Here is a 23,514-nt window from a genome sequence, read left to right on the forward strand (position 1 = left end):
TGTACATGCAATGTATTATCCTGTTTCTCTTAACCAGTATAATATACTAAAATTACAATGAACCATCTGCATTTAGCTTTTACATATGAAAATATTTTCATAATTGCCATATGGCTCTTCACAAATTTCTGATAACAGTAGCAATGACACATTTGTAATGGGATGTCCCAGTGCAATTCCATCGATTAGAAAAAAGCATAATGGAAACACGAGACAGATTTAGCAGTAAAAACGTGCTTACCTTCATAAGTTCCACTTTCTAAGAGAGCACCACTTTTCTCCAATTCCATAAAATCTTCAACAGTGATGAAAATATAGTCCACACCAGGGACTTCCCCCTCCTTATGTGGCCTTGTGGTGCCTATTAATAAGACGAAAGACACACTGTCAAGCACATGACCTAAATGTAGAATAATCTTTTTGAAAGTTTTGGAAAATTTATCAAAGTAAACCATTTATGCAGCACATTATATAGCACATACTCCTTGTGAGGATGTCTTTCAATACCATATAGCTACATTTGTTGAAGCTGACAGAGGTATATGAGATGCATGTTTAAGATCATTCCAGATGTTCTTTGGATCCGTATTATTTATTCTCATTAATGAAAATGTATCATACTGCTATTCTTTTTATGTTACTAGAAAGACCCTTAGTGACACCAGGCATTCAGAGGTAACACAAATCTTTGATGTGTATTTTCTATGGCTTCAAACAAAGTCTTGTCTACAATTAATCTGCTTCATGAACTTTTAAACATTTATTTAGTACACAAAATTATAAATCTCTAAGTAAATCCATACGGGTTGTATTCACATTGTTTGTTTCAGTGTCATAAGTGGACTTGATAAATGGTAAGGCTTAAGGGACTGAGTGATTCAAATCACCTGCTAACCATGCTGTCAAACTGCAAAGGTGCTTATATTTAGTTATTGCCTCTAGTGTCATCTCTGGATGACAGAACTCCCTAAATGCCGACAGACAGTATTTCATACATGCTGAGAAGTGACTCGGCTTAGCTAGCAGAAGTTGAGATGTTAGCAGGGAAGCATCTGAATTTGACCTAATTTCTTAATGGTCTAGTTTATTGTGGTCAGGCTATCCCTACATTGACTGAAACCACTCAGTAAGTCTCAAAACTCCACTTGGAAATGGAAGAGTTTTAGGTCCTCCTCAGTCCCAGTGTTTGAAACATCATAATCAATCAACTCTTTATCAATAGTATAGCGATTACATCACACTCACAGGATTTGGTTTCAAGGCTGTTGACACTGGGAAGTGGCTAGAAACCAGATCTTCCACTTTCTGGACAAAAGTTTAGCATTACGATATTGTGCAAAAGACACGGTCTCTTCCTCAGTTATTAATCCACCACCTTAACCACTGTATCGTGACTCTGATACTATGCAGCAGTGATTCAGACATCTCTTCAGATCAGCTAACATAAAATCTATTTAATCTACTTCTGGATGTCTATTATTCAGGCATCTGCATTTAAACCTCTTGAAACATTTTGTGTGAGACTCATCATGACATTAAGAAAACTAAATGCAATTGTCTACATTTCTGCCATGTGTATAAACTATTACAGTCAATAGAGATCTCATCAATGGTGGAAGCAAGAGAGCTATTCAGCTGCCTGCCTGCTATGAGCTCAATTCAGCTGGCCATACATAGGTCTCTGTGGGATGCCTTAGATATTCATGTGAAGCTAGCAGATATGCCAAGGACAAAATACCCCTTGCACTGCCCCAAATGCACAAAATTATCCTTTGCGCTGCCCAAAATGCAGCTGTCTTAATCTCATACTGAATCCCACTCCATAGCTGGATCTAATGGAGACTTCTGTGCAACAAAGAGCACAATAGAAGTGCAAGGTTCTCTCAGTGACAATGACAGGACTCCCATCCTCTCAGCGATTCCCACTGGCCAGTGCTCAGCTTTGCCAAAGCGCTGGATGGCCTTCAGAGTTGTCCAAACTCCTTGCTGTCAGTGGAGACACAGAGACTTAATGGTGCCTTAGGTTACCGGGACTGCTTGTCATAGACACCTTTCTCTCCTCACAGGCAGCCTGAATGGCTATGGCAAAGACTGAATGAGCCTGAGAAGCTAAAATTTCAGTAGCTAACATCAGGAATATGTTTTGATAAATCTATAAGACAAGTTCCCTCATTTGTCTGATTCCAATTCCCTTTTCATCTCAACATTTAAAACTAAAACTTGTCTTATTTGTCTGTTTATTTCTGGGAATTTCATATTTGCAGAGATGGGTTTGTTAGAATTATTACTATTGTGTTTCAGGGATGGTATGGTTAAAGCACTCAGACATTTAGATTCTCCATAAATATATTGAATTTACTCCCCATGGAATATCTGACCTCTGGGGATGCAGCAGCATCCTTAAAGATCTCCAGCCCTTTGTACGAACCATGCAGAAGCACAAGGATTCTGGCAAGACCCCAAGCTCCTGGGAGCTCTGCTTACAGCACAGGCATCAGATGTTTGATCTGCATGCTCTCTCCTGAGGAATTTTTCACTCCCAAAGTCTATTGACAGGAACTGTACCTTCCTCATAAAACACTTTGGCAAATCAAGGCTATGTTATTCCCAAACATGGCACAGGGAAGAAGCTGGCATACTAGATGAGTACCTCTAGCTAACTGTTTCTTCAATATTTTTTTATGTAGCCAAACTAAGATTAACAGAAGCTTATCAATCAGACAAAAATAGGAGTTATATAAAATGTGGAGGTAAACCCTGCTTTGAGTGGAAAGTTGGACCAGATGACCTACTGAGCTCCCTCTCAATCTAAATTTTCAATGATTCTATGATATTAAGTGTCAATACACTGCAGTTTGTTTTAAACACATGGATATATATTCAGCAGGGATGACTGCAAGGTCTCACCAGAGGTCCAACAACAGACTCAATTATCCCCCTGTTTCTCCACTTCGGTCACAGTCTTTGGTAAACTTGCCTAGAAAAGTGTAATGGACTAAATTTCAGGTTCTGAATCCCTCTCTTAAATTGGAAGCTAAAGACCTGATCTTTCTGCCCTTATGTGACTTAGTCACATTCTCTCAGATATAGTACATATATGATAATGTTTGCATACACCCTGCACTATGAATTGAACATTCTGTTTAATCTGCTTCCCCTATTTCAAATGAAATGCACGGTCCAATTATACAGTAATTCTATATCCTTAACACAGCACTTAGCTATAGCCTGTCTGTTCTCTAGTCGAATTGCTCATCACTTATCCCCACATGTAAGGTAGCCATGAGACGCCCTGTACTTAGAGCTGTTGATGTAATCATGATCTTGTTCTATAACACTCCAAGATTTAAAATAGTTCCTATTTTGCTTCAGGATGAAACTAATGGATTTTTGTGGCAAAACCAAAAGACCCAGAACTCCACTTTAGAATTGCCGGTGTGCTACTGTACATAGCAGCTTCTTAATTTAGTCTCCATTAATCCCAGTTTCCCACTGATTTTCCTAGGTGACTAAATAGCTACTGGTAATTCTACAGTATGTTTTCATTTCTCCATTTCTCTTGCACCCCATGGTTTCACTAGATATTCCAGCATGGAGATGCGGAATCCTTTCTCCTGAAAGTTGAATTGAAATGGGTAAATTACAGAAATGAACATTTTTAAGGAAAAGCAGATTTTCTAGAAAATTTCTTTCCAGTTCTACCTATACCTGCTATGTCTGTCCTACAATGCCAGGTGATAATACTATCACTCAGATAGTAACGTGGAAGGTTCCACCCTCTTTTCTTAGGGAATCTGCTCCAAGAGTTCCACATTGTAATGTATACTGAAAGTTGTACTTCTATAAGATGTCAACTACTTGCTTCTTTCAAAAAACAGAGAAAAAAGCAAACCGTGTTCACTAGTCACATGTGTTAAGGGTGACTCTTACCCCAGGTACAGCAGTTTCCATCCCCACCAGAACTTTATTGCTCTTGATAAAATCTTACTGAGTCCCATTTCCCTCCTGCATCTGTTCTCATTCCCTCAGCCCGGAGGACCTGAGATCTTGCAAATGGTTAAAGCAATTCCCTGGCTAATGGAATAATCAATAGTTATTGCCTCTTTTACTCCTTCACCCTGGAGGAACTGAGTTGCTGCTATTAATACTTCCGCTATCCTTTATACCTTTCTGTAAGCACCATAGGGTTTGCAATGTGCAGGTTTACAGACTTGGAGACAGTTACTGGAGAATCTTAAACACCCATCAAAGTCTGAACATTGAGGTCTATATACAGGAATCTTATAGGTCATAGGCAATTTTTCTTTTTCCTTGCTTTTCCTTGCTTTTAAACTAATACAGAGTTACTGTTCTTAATAGATTTTTTAACTACATTCATATGGACAGATAAGCAGGCTTAAAATCTATAGTGATTCAGGATCTAAAACAAAGGATAAATTCCAAGCCTCATATTTTTACAGGAACACAACACCTCTTGTTATACAGCATCAAGGCTTAATAGGACTACATGCTACTGCTTATAATATTCAGCTTTTATTGATGTAAAATGAAAATAGGAACCCAGTTACCATTTTGTTACCATGGTAACGTATGAAAAAATAATCTTTGAATTCTGTAATGAAAGAACATGATACTTTTAGATCTTGCAGGATCAAAACCAGCAAGGGATATTTCCCCTATGCACATTTATGACAAATGCAATCTATTGTTGCTGTTGAACAAAAGACACAATAGGAACAGCTTGCAAGTCACCACAACCAGTCCATACAAGCCAGTGCTGCCACACAACATGTAGGTACCTTAGAAATTACAGGAGCTTGGTCTACAAAATCTGCATGGATACTGATGTTCTTTGTTTTCATAGGCACTGCTTGCATCGTTCATTGATTTGCTCTAAAAACAACATTAAGGTCATTTGCTGAGCAACTACTTTGTCTGGATTTATACCTTCAAGATGGATAGTTGGTACAGTTTAGAGATATTTAAGCTATGTGGCAGAAATCTATTTTTTTTTTTTTAAAAAGCAGAACCTTTGCCTTTGTAGCTTGTTTCTTCTTCTGTTCTACAGGGGGAAGTATGGTGATCCACCATACTTCAGTGCAGGCTTTCCATACTCAATGTTATGTTATATGATGGTGCTATGTTTCTGGAGAGGAATTAAGTGCTGTTTACACAAATAGCCTTTGAAAGAGCATTTTTCTTTTAACTGAGTATAAGATACCTAAGGGTATAAATTTAGACACCTAAGAAATCTCTACAATGAATAAGAAAAGGAGGGTGTTAATTTAATAGCAATAAACTATTTTTTAAATACTGCTTATATGAACTTGGGGAAAAATAAATAACACTTAACATGGAAGTTTTATGTTGACTGCTAGTGCAGATTGGAAAAATGGTCAGTTCATGTATTGTTCAGTCCAGATTCCCATTTTTAGTAAAAAACTATAGAATTATTAACTCTGGAAGAACTCCAGGGTTGGAAAGCTCCACACCAGTTTGTACAGGTAGGAGAACAATTAGGAATTTATATGACTCCTCTTTAATCTCAGCATCCAAGTACATAATTGTAACATATTAGTGCTTATTTGAGAACAAGGTGCTCAGTTTGACTTTGAAAATATTTCTGCTTCTCAGAAGCACTTGCATCTTCACAGTCTCTGTCCAGCTCTGCTAATTTCAAAAGCAGGAAAGGTGCTGCCTCAATATTTCTTTTATTGCTAACTCCATGTATTTATGCATGTTAGGAAAAGAAGCAAATTTATTTATGGGTCAGCATAGGAATATGAATGTTAGTTCAAAATCCCAGAACTATGACAGGAAAGACTCAGAAAGGTGTTCTGTGCTCAGTACCATAGACACATTTTGAAGAACACTTCATCTTTGCACAGTAAATAATCTGTATTTTACAGTCTTTGGCAGCATTACAAGGATACTATCACATGAGTAGTGTTCCTGTACAGTCTATATGATGGTCAGGAGAGTAGAAGTAAAGGCCTTAGCCCCTGCATGGTCCAATGCCTACTCACAGACTTTGTGCACAGGTTTCAATGCTCCGAGCCTATAGGCATATTATAAATATTTATATTATTACATTTTTTAATTGCAAGTTAAAGGCAAACATGGCACACCTCTTCGCAATCAAAGCACCTTCACAGTTATTTAGCTGATTTGCTTTTGGATTCACAGATTGGTTCCTATTGCTTGAGGTAAATACAAAAGCAAAGGTGTGTCTTTGCCACAAGTATTTACAAAGTAAATGAAAGGCACAGTAATAGCCTAGCCCTTTTTGCATAATGATCTACTCCTAGATCCATTTTCCAAATGTATGGAAGCAAATAGGACTTTATAGTACTTATTTGTTCCAAATATAGCAAAACATAAAGAGAAAAAAAAATCTTTAATATATAAAGCCCTTTTATTAGACACTCGACTGAAAATTTGTTCTGTAATTCTGCTCTGTACAACAGCTTGTTGTGGAAAGCGGTACGCCAGGCTGTCATACATTACAGTAGCTGGAGGGATCCCTCCTGCAGAAACAGACTGCTAATCTTTAATAAACTTCAGCTGAGCCCTTGGTACGACCTTGTATACACTTTGCCTTCAAAAAATTCAACAATGTGTAATTAGCTCTTTTGTTTGTTTGCCAAATTACTCTGGGACACTATTACTGTGAGGAACTGAAATGTATGGGAAATTATACCTATCTTGTCAAATTGCTAACTGCATTAAGCAGAGAAACACCACATTCGTCTTGACCTACTGAATTCCCAGCTGAAGAGAATAATAAACATCATTTTCAAGTAAAGTGACTTTAGATGTACTATAGAGCAGGAAGCTTCAAGTGTTTATGATACTTCTCATAACAGCAACATAAAACACAATGGCATAAGCCCCTTCTTGCCGAGGGTCATGAAGAGGAAAAGTTTCTTCCTCTTTTTAAGTGTGCAATACCAGCAATTTCTCTGATGCAACCCTATAAAAATAATTGCAGAAGCAAATGAATGAATTCCAGAGTCCTGAAAATATTTGGGGGGGTAATAGTTTCAAACTGTATTAATAAGCAGATTGTTGGCAAATGTGATCCTGAAGAAGATCTCCAGGTTAATCAATTCAAACTCCACTTGCAAAGGTGCTAAATGCTCTACGGTGAGGAAAAGCCAGGTATTTAGCAGACAGTATTTGGAAGAAACAGTGTGTTTTTACTATCTCCAGGATTTTCTGACCAAGTTTTACTAGAAAGGGAAAAGCACTTAGCCATACCTCATCACAGAACTAATAGTTTCATTTCTGGGTGTTTAATTCATGTGAATTAAAAGGAAGTTTTCCAAGCCCTGTGCATCATCAGTATCCACTGATATTAGCAGAAACAACAGGTTAACTACATGGCTCAATCCAGTGTCCACTGAAACTAAGTGGAGAATTTGGGTCATATCAAAAGAAACCCTTAAAAAAAAAAAAAAAAAAAAGCCTAACCCATATTTTTAACAGTTTCTAGTACACTTTGGGATTAATGACATTGTTACATTTTGATTTTTCCTGAAGAAGTAAAATATAAGATTGTGAAAAGCAGTCTTACAGGACTGTGTACTAGGCTTTAGTGCCCACATTCTATAATACCACATAATTCTTAGGACAATATGTTTTATATTTTATAGTGTAAACCAAAGGCAGTGACTTCCTGGATTTGAGACCTACAATGCATATAGTAACAGATAAGCATGTCCTTTATGGAAAGAATATGCATTCAGTCTGTGGTTCTTTAGATTTTCACTTTTTCTAAATATGAGACATATGCATTAGGTAAGCTAAATAAGCTCCTGCCTGGTGGTTAGCAGGATTATTACACTCCAGATGCATGTACCCTTTCAAATACTTCTTTTTTACATACAATATGCATTCAGTAGCTTCTGTTTAAACACAGCCTGGGTTTTCTATTTGTTCTTTTGGTTTCATGCAATGTGACAGACACTGTACAATGCACATAAAAACAGCCCAAAGATAATTTATGCATTTAAAAAATTAAGTCATATTGGAGCCGAACAGCAAAGTAAAATCAGGGGATGGGAATGACAGTTGTTCTAGATGAGTACTGCTGGTAGGAAGGATATTTATTTGTTTATTTATTTGGTTAATTATGAGAGGACCACTGGAACCAGCAAGACACTCAGAGAAGAAATGCAGCACAAGAGCTGTAGGCTGAGGCAGATAATTGAAGATTTTTCTTTAAAATAAACTGTGACATATCCAGAGCTACCCATTACACCATGTGAGGATTTGATCATTGCACTTTCATGCTGTTATCCTGTGACAGGCACTGATATACTGGGTGTTCCCTCTACAAAGGTATGTGACTCCTTGTCTGGTAATCGTGGCATGAATTGGGTCACTTTCCTGCTGTTGGTGAATTCCTCATTAAGTCTGCAGAGTACCTTCTTTTAAGAACAACTCTGACCCAGCATTAAGCCCAGCTATACAAGTTTCATTGCCAGCACAGCATTTGAGCAAATAAACCATCTTTTTTTTTGTTATCTTTGCCAAGAGTATCTTTTAAGATCTTAACAATAGACTTCAAAGATAAAAGCTAACAACAGAGAAGTGTGAATACTTTGTGTCAAGTTAGGCATGGAATATTGCAGAAGACATTGTACAAACAATCAGAAAAGCTGCTGCTAATGCAGATATCATAAACACTTAAATTATATTCTACGTAATTCCTGGAACTGGGAAATTATGCATATTCTGGCATTTGGAAGTGTAGACCTTACAGAGGTTAGCTAAGTGCCTAAAGAAATCTGTTTTTCAGTGCTCAAGAATTGAAAAGAAGAAAAACCAGTCATGAAGCATTCTGGATTCTGCATTATTGCCTCAAAAGCTGAGTGTTTTTTGGGTTTTGGGTGGGTTTTTTTTTAGGCAAGATTTAGTACCAGACATGAAGCTCTAGAAGACACCAGGATTTTCTTCATAAAACATGTTAATGTCTTAGCAAACACTCCTGCAATATATCCCAATATCTTTCATGCTCATTATAAAACTAAAACACTGTATCAGCTTTCCAAACAGATAGGAAAGAAAGCAGTGAACTGCTCTAAAGAAACATTTGAGAATGCACATTTGAAAAATCTGATGATAAATGGATGGGAGGTTGAGATGGTAGGAAGTTGGGTATTTTATTTTGGTTAATCAGGAACTTGTACAGCTAATAAATAATTAATAAAGTCCAAGATTATTTTTTGTACAGAGTTTAGACATGCAGGTTTGCTCTTTCATGGATTTCCACTCTTTCAGGTAAAGATATAAACTAAAACATGATGACAAATCTTTACACCTTTTGGAAGTTTGGACTTTGATTCCCATTGCACAAAGTTGTTTACAGGCCCATAATCATTTATTCCAGCTATAAACAACAGGCTTTTACATGAAAGTGAATATATGTGCACAAAAGAACTAGCTGAAGAATCAAGACATGCATCAGGGCATTTTGATGAGAGAATCATGTATGCATGAGTGTTTATGTTTCCATACATTCCTTCAGGTTTATAAAAGTCTTCTGGTAATGAGATCTAGACAGAGACTTTTGATGTTACTAATAAAATAAAGGTACACCTAATTACATGCAAAATGCTTTCTACTACTAGAAAAGCTTAATTAGAATATGGTTTCTTAAGGTCTTTGGAAGAACAAAGCCTTTTCTGGGAAATGTCTGATTTTTTGCAGCTCTTCAAGAGGATAGATGATGTAGTTAAAGAACTAATTGCATAGTAGTCTGTTGGCATGTGTAGGTCTACTAAACAGTCAGGTATCACAGCTGAATTTTTGCCCAGTGTTAGCAATTCTATTATACCTACTGACAGTCCAGCTGAATGGAGCATCAATGGAAATATTATTAAGTGAGATTTGGGATAGTTTGTTCAACTGTGATGTCACAACAACATCTATTTATACTGCACATCATTCAAATATACTTTCAGAAATCCTGGAAACACACTACATCTGGAATAAGGGACAACACTTGTGCTATCAACAACAGAACCTGCTTTTATACCAGTTGATTTATTAACATGATGAATAAACTGTTGTGGATGACTTTTGTTAGGCAGCTTGTACATATTACTATGGAGAACTGAAGAACCTGCTTAAATCATACACAGACTACAGTGTACCTTGAAAGATTCTGCAGTGCCTGCAATAATAACTTCTACAGTACCAATATTCTTATTCACTCTATATATTTTACGCAAAGTTAGGAAGCCAGCCACCCTGCATGTCTATTTAATAGGATATTTTAAAAGGATTTGTGGAGTTGTTAGCTGTTGCTACTAAATCTCTGAAAATATTTATAAATGGATTTTCTAAATCTGCAGTCTTACTTCAAGAGGCATTAAAAGAGGGAATGTGGAATAGGCTACCATAGAAACCATCCACAGATGTATTCCTAACCAAACTCACTTCAGCTGTTTTGGAAGTTTATGTCAATAATACAGAACAGTTAATGAATTAATGAATCAATAGTAAGAAACAATAACAGGATTTTAAGGGTTATTTACTGATTAGGGCAGATGACACAGAGAAAAATGAGGAGAGTTTATGCTTAAAATAGGGAACCTAGTTAATATGTGTGAATGAAAAAAACCCTGTACTTAAAACAGGGCAGTCTTCAGACACAAGTCTGTTCTGTCTCCATAGTCTTCACAGTTGTGTTCTGCTGTACCTCTGAACAATATCTATCCAACAAGGCATGGGAGCAAGAGCCAATCCAGAGCACACCTCTTCTTCTGAATCAAACCCAACTTTGTTAAACTACAATGGATGGTGTTTGAATGGTAGGAGACAGTTACAAGTTACGTTGTTTTGATGGTTTTATTCCTCACAGCCAAATCTCTGCATCGTTCACCAGACAGCTGGACTAGACCTTGGTTTGGTGACAAAAAATGCTCATATGCTCATATGTAATTGTTGCACTCATGTTTAATGAACAGAGTTCAAAGAAATATGAGTGGCTGTGCAATGCCATGTGGGACACCTCCAGCAGATTCACAGCTGAAATCCCTGGTGGCCAGCTGCTATCCAGACAGCAGAGCAAACGCTGAACTGAGACGCAGGGAATTGTATTCCCTCAGTAGGGATCCCATCAGCGCTAGACAGGATTTCTTACTGTGGGATGCCACCACGTGCTGCAGGAAGGCTTTCAGCAGAAGGAGAAGTCATGCTGTGGGACTGCTTCCCACGGCAGTGCTGCTCTGTCCATGTAGAAGCACATTTCTCATGTGAAGGCTACAGGCTATTGAATGCTGTACCTCCTGGGCACGTTGGCACAGAAAGCACATGTTTTCTTCTCTGCTTCTAGAGTAAGAGAAAGCATCTTGTTCCCTCTTTCCTCCTCTTACTTTCCACTACAAACAGTAAAAGTAGGAAATACACAATAATGGTGTGGACTCCTTGGAAGAAACTTTTCTGTTGCTCTTCTTCATCCACTGTTTCTCATAGGGAATAAAGTTTTGATTGAACTATGAACTTATGCAGTAAATTCCAAGGAAACACATTTGATTTTTCTGTTCTGAAAAGTCCAGTTTAAAACAGTGGGAGAGAAAATGTGTTCTCCTTCTTTCAGATAAATGAATGCATCATGGAACACTTCTACTACGTTATTGAGAAAAGAAATGTATTATTTTGAAACCATCTTAGTTTTTATATTAAATTATTTTCCCTAAAAACATGACTCCCCATAAAAAAACCCAACTATTTGAAACAGATCTCTTCCCATCTGTTTTTAGGAAAAAACCTATTTTCAGCTTAACTCACATTAATAAAAAAAAAATCATTCCTCAGTAACAAGTTGAATAAATTATTTATACAGGAGTCATTATTTTATAGCATACTCACAAACTTAAAAGTGCATGCTGCAGATTTAGATATTGTGACTATCTTCAAGTTTTTAAAAGAAATTTAAAAAGCCTTGTTCATTCTTCTTTTGAAGATAGAAAAAAATAAGCTTAGATTTAACTTCAAAGGAGTCAAATACAGTGAAGGTGAGGAAATAAATGTCACATAATTCTGAATGCGGGGAAGCCCACTGCTATTCTTATCTCCTACAAGAATTATTTCTGAGGTGTAACTACAGCACTGGTGAAGGTCATTTCATGAGGCATATACACTCCAACTAATGTACAATTTCCTTATTCCAGAGGAACATAAATGTTATGTGGAAGGTTATGTCTGAATAAAGAAGGGCTTGGAACAACCTGAAAGATTTCAGTCACAGGTGTGACCTTGATATTTTTCTTGTATTCAGCAGTGCTGAAAGAAAAGTTGTTGGTGAATGGCAAGTGATACTATGGTTGGCTAATTAAAATTGCTGCTTTTCATGTACAGTGAGGCTTCCTTTTCTGATATGATGAGTTGTAATAATCAACCTTGCAACATTCAATTCAGTAGTCACTAGAGATGAGTTCAATTCCACTTATTTTAGCTCCAAACGGATAGCAAGAACTGGCATCTGTTGCTACTGATGATAACAGAGCAAATTAAAAGTACCTATATCAAATTGAAACATATCTAATTATACCACTTTTAAAAATGGATGTAATTAATTATTTTTTAAGAATTTGTAGCTCTGATAATTAGTATCAGAAAACTGAATTCCCTGAGAAGGTTGGGTCAATGATTTTAGCTCCCCAGCTATCAGAGAATGTGAATATTCCTTATTTTATAATTATGTCCTTTCTTTCCTTTTAAGCATCTTAGCATTTCTGCTTCTTCAAAGTTCATTTCATGAGCTCTGTATAGCTACATACAGTATCACTATTGCTTTTTCACACAAGTGATCTCTCTGATCCAAATCCTAATGCGATGGTTTTTTTTTCTGGCACCACACACCATTAATACAGTGGTCTCTTCATCCCAATATGTAGAAGTGCCACTGCGTTCAACAGCAGTAAAATCTGAGATGAATTTATAACTTCTCAATTTACTGAAAGTGGTGTACATGACATACATACATTGCCTGATAAATAGCTCATTCTGTTAACTCAAATATGTACTTGTTATGAAGTATGGCTCATATTCAGACACTACAGTTCTAGAAATCTTCATGCCAGCCTAGCTTCTCTTTATTTGAGCACTGGTCAATCTCTCTAGCTGAACAGTTCCTCTTGAAAATAAAATACCTTCATGAAACACATACAGCATAATCTTTGTATTTTTACTGTGTGTTCTTACTCCCATTATATAGTAGCCCTAGAAGACTTAAATCGCTGTTTTGGGGGCATTATCCTTTTAATCCCATCCCTTTTCTTGTGATCTCTTGAGACAGTTTACAGCTGCTCTGTTTCTCAGGGTAAGGGAATAACAGACAGTTACAACAATTAGTTGTAGGTGTTTATATTCCCCTTTGGTGAAACAGAGTTTCTGACAACTGTTAAAGGTAGTCCTCAGTGCCTTGGCTAACAAAACCATATGTTCTTATACCCACTCATGAGAGGATTTAAATTCTGGTTATATGATGGAATTGTGGTGATTTTGTATAACACCGTGTCATGGACATTCAGGGGATATTGTTATCTACAGTTTGGGAAAAACTCTGTTAAATGAAGGTAGATATGTATGTATGACACAACTCTACACAATTGAATCAAATGATGCTAGACAAAACACTCTGATTTTCCTCTGTGAATAGTCTAGAACAAAAGACTGGTTTAATTTTCAGTGGTAATGTTTCAGAAGTGCATATAGATTCCACACGTTAGAGTGAAAATCCACATTTAGAAGCACAAAGAGGCTAGCAGAGAATCTGGGAGAAGTGCTTATTCCTACATCCTTGTAAACTGATTCTACAGCTTCCACTTAAGCTCATCTGGTTATTTCATTATGTGTACTTTCATTGAAATGCTGACAGTAATATTAGGAAAACTTAACTTTATTATTTGCCCTTGAGCTTTTCTAATAATTCTCTCAGCTGCCTTAGACAAGGTGCCCCCCCCTTCCTTTTTTTGGAAAAAAAAAAGAGAGGAAAAAAAAAAGAGGGGGAAGTTCAATTTTTGGAGATCTGTTGTGTTTTTCTCTACTAACGCAATAATGTTCTGCTGCTCCATCCCAATTTTAAGCTCCTAGAAGAAATGGCCAATATCCACCCATGGTTTCACAGGTATGCTAATACAATTCAATGCAGGCCTGTGCTGTACAACCGAACCTCCAAAGCTTCCTGTGTATTCAGAAGAGGGTGATTTCAGTCAGACTGACACTTCTAGCTTCTCCACTGACTTCAGAAGACGTTTAGGATCAGTAGCCCCCTTAGCCTCCAGTATGTGCTCAAATTTAGGTGAGGTGAACCCAAGCTAAAGCGTTTTTGACTAGGCCCTAGCTAAGGGGCTTTCACTAGATAAATCCAGCCAAGGCCCTTCAGGTCCATGGTGCTTTCTCCCAACAGATAATTAATAAGTTCACCAAGAAACTTCTCAAATTATCCAAACATCACTTTTCTGGAAAGCACTTATCTGAAATATGGCCCCAGCTACTAAGGGGACAGTTCATACTTTTGAGTAATTTAGCTGTTGATGAGTTGGATTCAAATACATCATTACGGCAACTAGTCCACTGGCTTAGGACTGACAACTTCAGTCGATTGTGATTGTTTCAAATGATCTCTGGAGTTACAAAAAGCAAGAAAGCTTCCTTACTCTCATCTGAAAACCATACTACTGACAAACCTGACAAATTTCCAGCCAGTGCCCAATCCAACAAGTAGACCTCATTATCAATACACTCAAATGATAATAGCTCACTAGAAATCTTGTCTATGAACAGAATGTGAATCTGGATCAAAGCATATAAAGATAGGTAACCAACAATAAGCCATAAGAATATCAATTAGCTTCTAAAATCTGAAAGTAAATTCTAACCACGGTAAGAATTGACATCATAAATCAAAATGTCCTCAGCAGACATCTCTTTTGCATTTACCCACAAGAAGTGATGCACACTGCATGTTTGGCCTTAGGTAGACCATAGCACTTTTTCTCGGTGATACCCATTGCTTACCTCAAGAGCTCTACACTGATACATGGTCAATGTTATGGGGTGGCTGCTAAATGGGCAATAAGCATCTGAGAAGTGTTAAAAACCAAGAGAACATCAGCTGCATCTGGCAATGTAAATGATCCCACTCCTTTAGCAGAAAGATAAAAATTAGGTTTAAACCAATTCTGAAGGCTAAGTTAATCAGATTAACTGCATACCAAACTGCACTAAAAATGTGGTTATACAAAATTGACACGTGATTTCAGAAGCTGTTCCCTATTGCCTCTCCTCTGTTGCTTGATTTTTATCCAGCAAACTGTGTTTTTGCCTCTAGATAATACAGGAGGCATTAAAGACAATATTTTGCAATTGGTTAGCTGATAACTGATAATTTGGAAGTGACTTCTCTAAAATCAACAAGTGAAATAATAACAGGCCTCTTCTTTCTACTCCTGCAGTCAATAGCAAAACTGCAATTCACTGGAATAAGAGCATGATTGGGCCCAAACATTACTAAATGAGAACTACATCATAATCATCAATACAGAGTGCTGTATCTACCAAATAATAAGCTGTGTCATGAAGAATGTCACATATATGCATACCATTTATGTAACAACTGAGCATTTCCTCTCTTCAGTGAAACTGAAGCGGAAACCTCATTTCAGTGTTACTAATGAAAGTAAGACAGTATACCTTAAAGATACATCTCCATCAAAATCCAAGGAATGCTGGTCCATTACTTAAAATAATTTACAAGGTTTAATTTTGGCTTAATTTTTACTAATATCAGTGAAAATCAAAATTTACTTCAGAGAATTCAGAGAAATTAAATATGTCTCAGATCATTTTTAAGCCCAAAGATTAATAATGTCTGTACATATACAGCACGAATGTAGTAGAAACATTTGTATTCTCAAAAAATAATGATGAAAAACCAGCAGAAAAAAAAAAAGAAATTAAATGTTTTTATCTTGAAGAATGTGTAGAGGAGAGTTGTCTCCTTTGAGACAACTTTTCAACATCGTGATCCTTTCTAGGAAAAGGTGGTGTCCCTACACTTAAAACTGCAGGGTTGACTTGCTATCATTGGTATTGTTGTAATGGAGAACAGGAAGACAGGCACTTTATCTTGGCGCAGGCTCCTTCCCTGTGTTTTTGTGGAACACGACATTTGTCACTAAGCTGTTTAAACATGAATACTGCTGTGCTCACTCAATACTAGCTAAGATATACTGTTGTATGCAGACTTACCAAACCTCAGCTAATACTGCTGTTACAATTACTTCTCCAGGAGAGAACAACGACAAGTTCTGGAAGGATGAGGTATTGCTGCAGTTTTTACCAGAACAGCAACACATCAACACTACAAGCATCAACCCTTGGGCCACCGGGCTCAGCAGAAGGTAGGAGTCATCTACACCTTGGGAAGTGACCTCTCTCCTCAGTCACCAACAAGCTTCAGGTTTGCCACACAGTAGGACTTCTTTTATACAGCTGTTGAACCAGCTCACATGCAGTACCATTCAAATCATGTACCTTCTCTGTCAGGTTACCAGACTGAATTTCAACTTTAACTCCCACTTTGTAGTACTACTTTAGCACAGACAGGCATGGAACTCAAGAAATCCTCCAGACAAAACCACCAACCCATGGACAACATAGGCGTACCACTGGGGGAGCATTTCTGTCAATCATTTGACAAAAATAGCATATCTTCAATGATTAAGTAACTAGATCTCATATGAAGCTGTGACTTTAACATCTAATCTGCAGAGTTTATCACTAAGTTCATTGATCTATTAGCTGTGTTTCTTGTTTTTAAGAAGCTTGCTTGGTTTTGTTTGGTTTTGTTTGTTTAAAAGAATGTACTTCAAAGAATTTAATTTGAATTCCAGTATAAAAACTCCCTGAATAAAGAAACATTAAATCTAATAACACTTCTTTGGGTTTTGAAAACCTAGTCAAGAATACTAGTTGCTGAATTAGTTGACCTTGAGGAAGAGAAACGACTAGAAACAAGGCCTTTTTTGTTTTACATATAGTCAATGGTTTCCTGAAAGTAGAACAAAGCAATGGCAGCAACAACAACTTTGTGTTGGCTGAACTCCACAAGAAGAATGCATGAAGAAGTAGAGCTTTCAGTACATTTGGTTTGCTTGAGGCATGAAGCTGTCAAGGGCAGCAAGCATATTTTTATTAAAGTAGTAGATGCATGTGTGTATCTAAATTATACTCGTTGGCTGAATTACATCTAATAAAGATAATAATTATAAATGAAGTAATGCTATAATTACTGCATAAACCCACCTCTTACATATCCATTGAACCTAATTTTTGCAATATGCATTGCTTGTACATCATTCTGTATAAGGAGCATTGAATTTTAATGACACTTTAGGAAGATTTAAGGATGTAAGAATTACGAGTGCAAATTGGGCTATTTATTATTTAACTCACAGTTGTTCTTTTTGTGAATTTGTTTTTATCTGAGTGGAGCAAATTAATTTACCACTGATATGTTCTGTGATTCACAGAATCTTCACAGAAAATTGAACTAATAATGGTGATATATGTCCAGAAATCCTGCATTCAAGTACATCTAATAGAAACATTTCAACTTCTGGTTGAGGTATTATTCAAAGTATGTATGCAATAAAGCATATTGCATACCATGTACCACTGGAACGTAAAAGATTGCTTCCAAGTTTTACTAGTCAACAACATTTTGAATAAATTATCTTATAATCTTATGAAGATTTTGGAAATGACCTATTCATCACTAGAGGGAGTATGTTATATTCCTATCTGAAATGATCTATTAACAATCTAAATTCTGTATCACATTCACATTTTTCTTCTGTGATTTATTCAAATTTTTAAATAAATATACACCCAGCTCTTTTACATTTTCAAAGGAGTCCCAAACTGTCATTACATAAGAAGGTAAATGCACAGTATTGCCTGTTGGATTTTTGATCAGCTGCAAGTGAAAAATGACCAAGTTAAATGGTGTCAACTGACGGAAGTCTCCCATGGGAATCAGTTTTACAGTTCCTGATATTCTGAAGTGTTGCTGTGGGGCTTTTCTCCTGAAATATCCGAAGGAAAGAATACAGTTATAAAGAAACTAAAAATATGTAATCATATATGCAACTAGCATAAATAAAAGCAATTTCATTGATTTATACCAGCAAGATGTCAACCTGTGGCTTTAAAAATTTTCAAGTAATTCAAATCAAGCTCATAAATCACACAGTACAACTTCCTCATAATTTAGTATTAATTTCAGTCTAAAATTATACAATAAATAATGCTCTTTATCTTACTGCTACTTCATCTATCTTACAATCCAATAAAGTCAAGGGATTTACTGGAGGTGAATTAGTTCACTAATATTACAAAACACTACTATATTACCTGTTAAACTTTCATGGATTCTTGTGTAGAGTTTTGGGGGGGGGAAGTTGTCTTTCTCTTTTTTTAAAAATGTGTGAATAGTATGAGATCCATAAAGGTGCCCTCTATCTAAAATATATACATGTCCAAATGTTTGGCAGAAGCAGCAGACTTCACAGAGAAAATGTTAGGAAGATACAGCAATTAGTATTGCAAAATTAATTGGTTTTGTGTGGTAAACATCTCAACAAGAATACATTTTGCTCTTTCCCAAGAGAGAAAAAGCTAAAAGAAAATATCCTAAGGTAAAACATAATGGGTCCTAAACTCTTTCAAAAGTGTCCTCAGTAGGAAGGAACAAGAATAGAGAACAAATGTACAAGACAACAACAAATTATCTGCCATCACCCTATGCAGCACTACGCTAGAAGACCTTGTTTTATAGCAATGTGGATGCGTCTTCATTCTTTGGTTCTTTGACCTTGGCTGTTGCTGACTATGCAGATGTGTTAATTTTTGATGACAGTCTCACCTGAGTTCATACTGTTAGACATTTTAATACTAATTAATACTGTCCTTCTAAGAAAGAAAAACTGAAAGGTGCCATAAATGTTCTTTTACTATTGCTCTTTCTTGAAAAACTTGCGAGTCTAAATGTAACAAATGCTGAAACATATGTCAGTCTTACTTACATTCACTAACTCTCTTCATAATGGTAATGACAACACAGGTACAGGAAAACCTGATGCATAGAGGTATATACTAGAAATAAATCTACTAGCCATCAGAAAACAGAAGTAAAACCACAAGAATCATATATACATTCTTTATCCAAATGATCCCAGAGTCCCTAAAGATTTTGTGCTACTACAGAAACATATTTAAACACACGTACAGTAAATGAACTCATAATATGTTGACTCTGCTATAGCAAGTAGTGTATAAATAGCTAACAGGAAGATGGGAGACAGAAGAGTAAAGACGCGTATGAGTGAAATCAGATGCAGGTCCAGGGTATGTATGTTCTAGGATCTCACAATGGAACGGTTTAATTAATATTTCAAATTTTACATTATGGAAAAGTGACTGATGTCTCCCACTATAAAATATTTTCAAAGCAAACATTCCATTTAATGAATAATTATGTGCCTCATAAAATGTCTAGTACCATAATCTATCTAGTAGCTAGAAGCCGAGCATTCATGCACTGAGACTAGAAAAAGGTGCAAGTTTTTAATATAGATGCTAATTAACTATTTGAATTATTATCATGTAGTACATTGTCTGTATCTTTAAGTTTTTTTTTCATAGAAATTGGTCTTAATTGTTAAAAATGGTCAAAGAAATCTATCCTTTGTGTAACACAGGAGGTCAGACAAGGTGAACATAATGATCCCCTTTCAGCATGTAGTCAGTGATGTATTTAGCTACAGATGTATTAGCACATTCAGTTTTGCGTAGTATACCCCTACTCTTCTTCAACCTGCCTCTCAGCAAAAGCAGGTAAATGGGTGAGACTGACACAGAAGCAGCAGCTTCCAATCATATGAATAGCTTACCTCCATCCATCCAGGGATAAATTATAGTCCATGGAAGACATATAACACTTATCTCGCATACTCATAGTTCAGGGATTTCAAGTCCCAGAGATTAAAACCTTCTCAGTGCTGCTCAAGAATTGGTGACCAGTCTCAAATATTTTATGCAACCAGACTGCTAACTGTCACTCTCTTGTCAGTCTTTTTCTTCACCTAAAAAAAATGTCTACTGCTTCCAACTGAAACTGGATCTGCCAATATAGTGGTTTTGCCAGAGACATCCAAGAATGACAGGGGAACTAATTTCCTCAGCCTAAACTCTCCTCTAATCCTGCCAAATATACAGAAGGAAACAGTAGCAAACACTATCAATAAAGATACTAAGAGGAAAAAAAAAGTGACATTAGGAGTAGTCAAACACTGGAACAGGTTGCCCAGAGAGACTGCATATCCTTGTAGATGCTTACAGACAGCTTGACAAAGTCTTGAGCAACATGATCTACCATCCAAGATGGATATAACTTTGAAGTTTTTCCTGCTGTGAGTGGAGTGTTGGACCAAATGATCTCCAGAGGTCCTTTCCAGACTAATTATTTGATGATCCTGTGATAATGAAGTCTATCAATACAAGAAGTGGCCGCTGCTAGTCAGTTACAAATGCCCAGCAGGGTGCTACCTTTCTGCAAGTGAAGTTTAAATGCATCAGCAACACCAGGCTTTGCTTGAGATTTCTTTTATGCTTTTGAATCTAGAATCAAAACTTGCATTTAGGAGGGACCATTCCTATTCCCTTCCAGTTAGATACTTGAGAGTGTCTAACACAACTCCCCAAACACACAGTAGACTTTTCACTAACTATGCCATGTGCACTTAAGTCCATACTGAATGCTCATTTACAGCTATGCTTTCTTATCCCCAGCTGGCTAGCAAACAGGAAGACATTTAAGAAAATGTTATCTGATGTAAAAATTGAGCCAAGGAATATATTATAATTTGGTTACAGTAAGCCAATGACTAGGAATGAAAAATAGGCAATGAAATTTATTGTATTTTAAAGAATGTTCTGTTACTTTATGAAAAGCAGTGTCTATTTACCTTCTGCTGACAGATATAGTGCTGTAATAAAAAGTGAAATATGTTACATAAAAGTAACCATAGTAATGTTTATTGAACAAAGAAACCTAAGATCTTTAGCACTCCACTTTTCTAAAGCCCCGCAGAAGCCCTGCAGGAACTCATCCTTGTTAATTGGTGTTAATGGAAGAGATACTACCAACAGAACAGGTTGTACACAATTGTATAGCTATGTTTTCCGAGGCAGGGTCATGTTACATGATACTTATAATTAGGAACGGGACACAGGTGAACCTAAAATCTCAACCTGTAAAGCCATCTCACTTGTACTGTGACATAATGATTCAGTTTCATTGATCAGGGAGTACAGAACTAACAATAACAGGTTTATTGGAATACTATTATTTCTTTTTTTGTATAAAATTCCTTTATGCTGTCGAAGAAAACTAATGACTGGATTCGCATTTACCTCATATGGCTCTACAACACATTAGCATGAAAAGGCCCTAGAGGGGATATGTAATTTCTCCATTTTCTTTAAGCTGCACATTGTAAAGCCATGATGGTACAGATGAGAAGGAGACATACATTTTCCCACCGGCAACACACTTTTTTACCTTTCTTTAATTAACAGGTTTGAAATTAACTTTTCATTCTCCATGGACTTCTTGATTCTGCAGCTTATTTAACAAGATACTTTGATGATGAACTTAAGGTTTGTAAAAGATCATTACTGAGAATTCCACATCTCTGTTAAAAAGGTTTTGAATGAGCTACCCATTATTACGTTGGTTGTAACAAATTTCTAAAAAGCAGCAGTTTTGGTGTAAAAACATATCCGATATATGAACAGGTACTTTTCAAGTGCACAACTTACTTTGCTTTTTTATGAAAGGCTTATAAATGGCTATTTTATTTTTGGAAGAGATAATGTTTTTGCTGACATTTTGTATTGAGGTAAAATAAATATAATGTGGCTGATCCTGTAAACCTTACTATCATGTCATATTTGTTTATTGAATGATTTCTATAGATTGGCTACTAGCAAGAGTACTATTTCTCTCCTGCTGGGAAATCAGGTCCTACTTGGAAAAAGGAGAATCTCCTTGTAATTTCATCCTTCTTTCCATTTCACTTACTACAGTTTTCAGCTGCATTCCCCAAGGTGCTCTAGAATGATTTTATTTCACATATTGTTTCCTCACACAAACATAAACAGCAGGAAAAAACTGTAATTAATCATAAGATAGATGGATGTTTCACCAAAGCTTAGATTAAGATTCTTAATTATTTCATGTAGGCCCTATTTGTAACTTCTGTGGTTAAATAAAAACAGAAATTGTAGAAAAGAAACAATGCAAAGTACACAGCATAAAACTACAAGCAAAACATATCGTAAAAATGACAGAAAGCAAAAAATGGCATAAAGTTGACAACAGAAGTTCCAGTGCAGACGATAGTTCATATAAAATATGGACAATACAACTAATGAAACTGTGTTCTCAGCAATGCAGTATTTATTGTTAGAATGAAGCTTTTATTTTAAATTTGTTACCTAAAACATTTGAACTCTAGAGCTCAGAGGAAGTTAGTTAAAGTATAGGAAGCTTTTTTAGCCTTGAAAGGTGAACAAGAAAATATCACCTTATGCCCGAAGTACAAACATTTCCTGTACTGTGTTTAGAGGTACAACTATTACCCAGTGTCCTTCCTTGATATACTGGGCTTTTTCCTGTCTAGAGTATTTTTCTCCCCTAACATCCATTCCTTCAGAAACATAACCACTATTCATTGTATAAATTTTTTACACTAGTTGCAATATGATCTTCTATATTTGGCTCACAGCATGAAGGGAAATCATTTTACACTCATGCAATAAAATGTACTATTACACCATTTTATGTTGTGTCATCAGGAATATTCCAGATTTCAGACTGGTTAGCAATGTACCAAAAGAGCTAAAAATGGAAACCAGCTTGTTAATCTAGCTTATTTTAAGAAAATTAATGGAAAAATGAAAACTGAAATTTCACTTCAGATACTTTATCTATTTTTAATTTTTTTTTATTACTTTTACAATACTTTACTACAATACAAAAATACTGGGCTAGCTCAAATGCCTTCAGTTAAGTGTTTATAAAAGTGTTCATAAAAAATCATCCTACAGTGCAGTTTGACATACAAAATCTGGCCTGAAATACATGCAGGGCAGGGAGGGATGCACATATCACACCTGTTGTGAAATTACTGTCTATTTTCAGTCTGTTTTCTTATAAAACTCCCTTCTTGTTTAATACCTGATAAATCCGTTCTGAAAACTTCAGACACAATGCTCTTCTACGTGTAAGAGAACAACAAAGCTAAAGTTCCAGAAGAAAAATGTTTTGAGCTTTCTGCTCACATGTGCTATTGAAAGGACCAACTCTTCATATATTGTATGGGTTTTTTTGTGGCAAGGTTTTGATAGCAGGGGGGTTACAGGGGTGGCTTC

The 23,514-nt window shown here is 36.3% G+C and overlaps 1 protein-coding gene across 2 annotated transcripts in view; it reads right to left on the reverse strand.

The window, feature by feature from the left end:
- MAGI2 (membrane associated guanylate kinase, WW and PDZ domain containing 2) overlaps positions 1-23,514 on the reverse strand; it is a 770,034-nt gene that overhangs the window by 303,146 nt on the left and 443,374 nt on the right. For both annotated transcript variants that reach the window (XM_010580933.1, XM_010580932.1), the window contains exon 3: positions 242-361. In XM_010580933.1, the coding sequence (XP_010579235.1) occupies positions 242-361 (120 nt within the window). The remainder of the gene's footprint in view (positions 1-241; positions 362-23,514) is intronic.

The sequence above is a fragment of the Haliaeetus leucocephalus genome, unplaced genomic scaffold (assembly GCF_000737465.1).
Source record: "Haliaeetus leucocephalus isolate CR32 unplaced genomic scaffold, Haliaeetus_leucocephalus-4.0 Scaffold751, whole genome shotgun sequence".
NCBI classification, from domain to species: Eukaryota; Metazoa; Chordata; class Aves; order Accipitriformes; family Accipitridae; genus Haliaeetus; species Haliaeetus leucocephalus.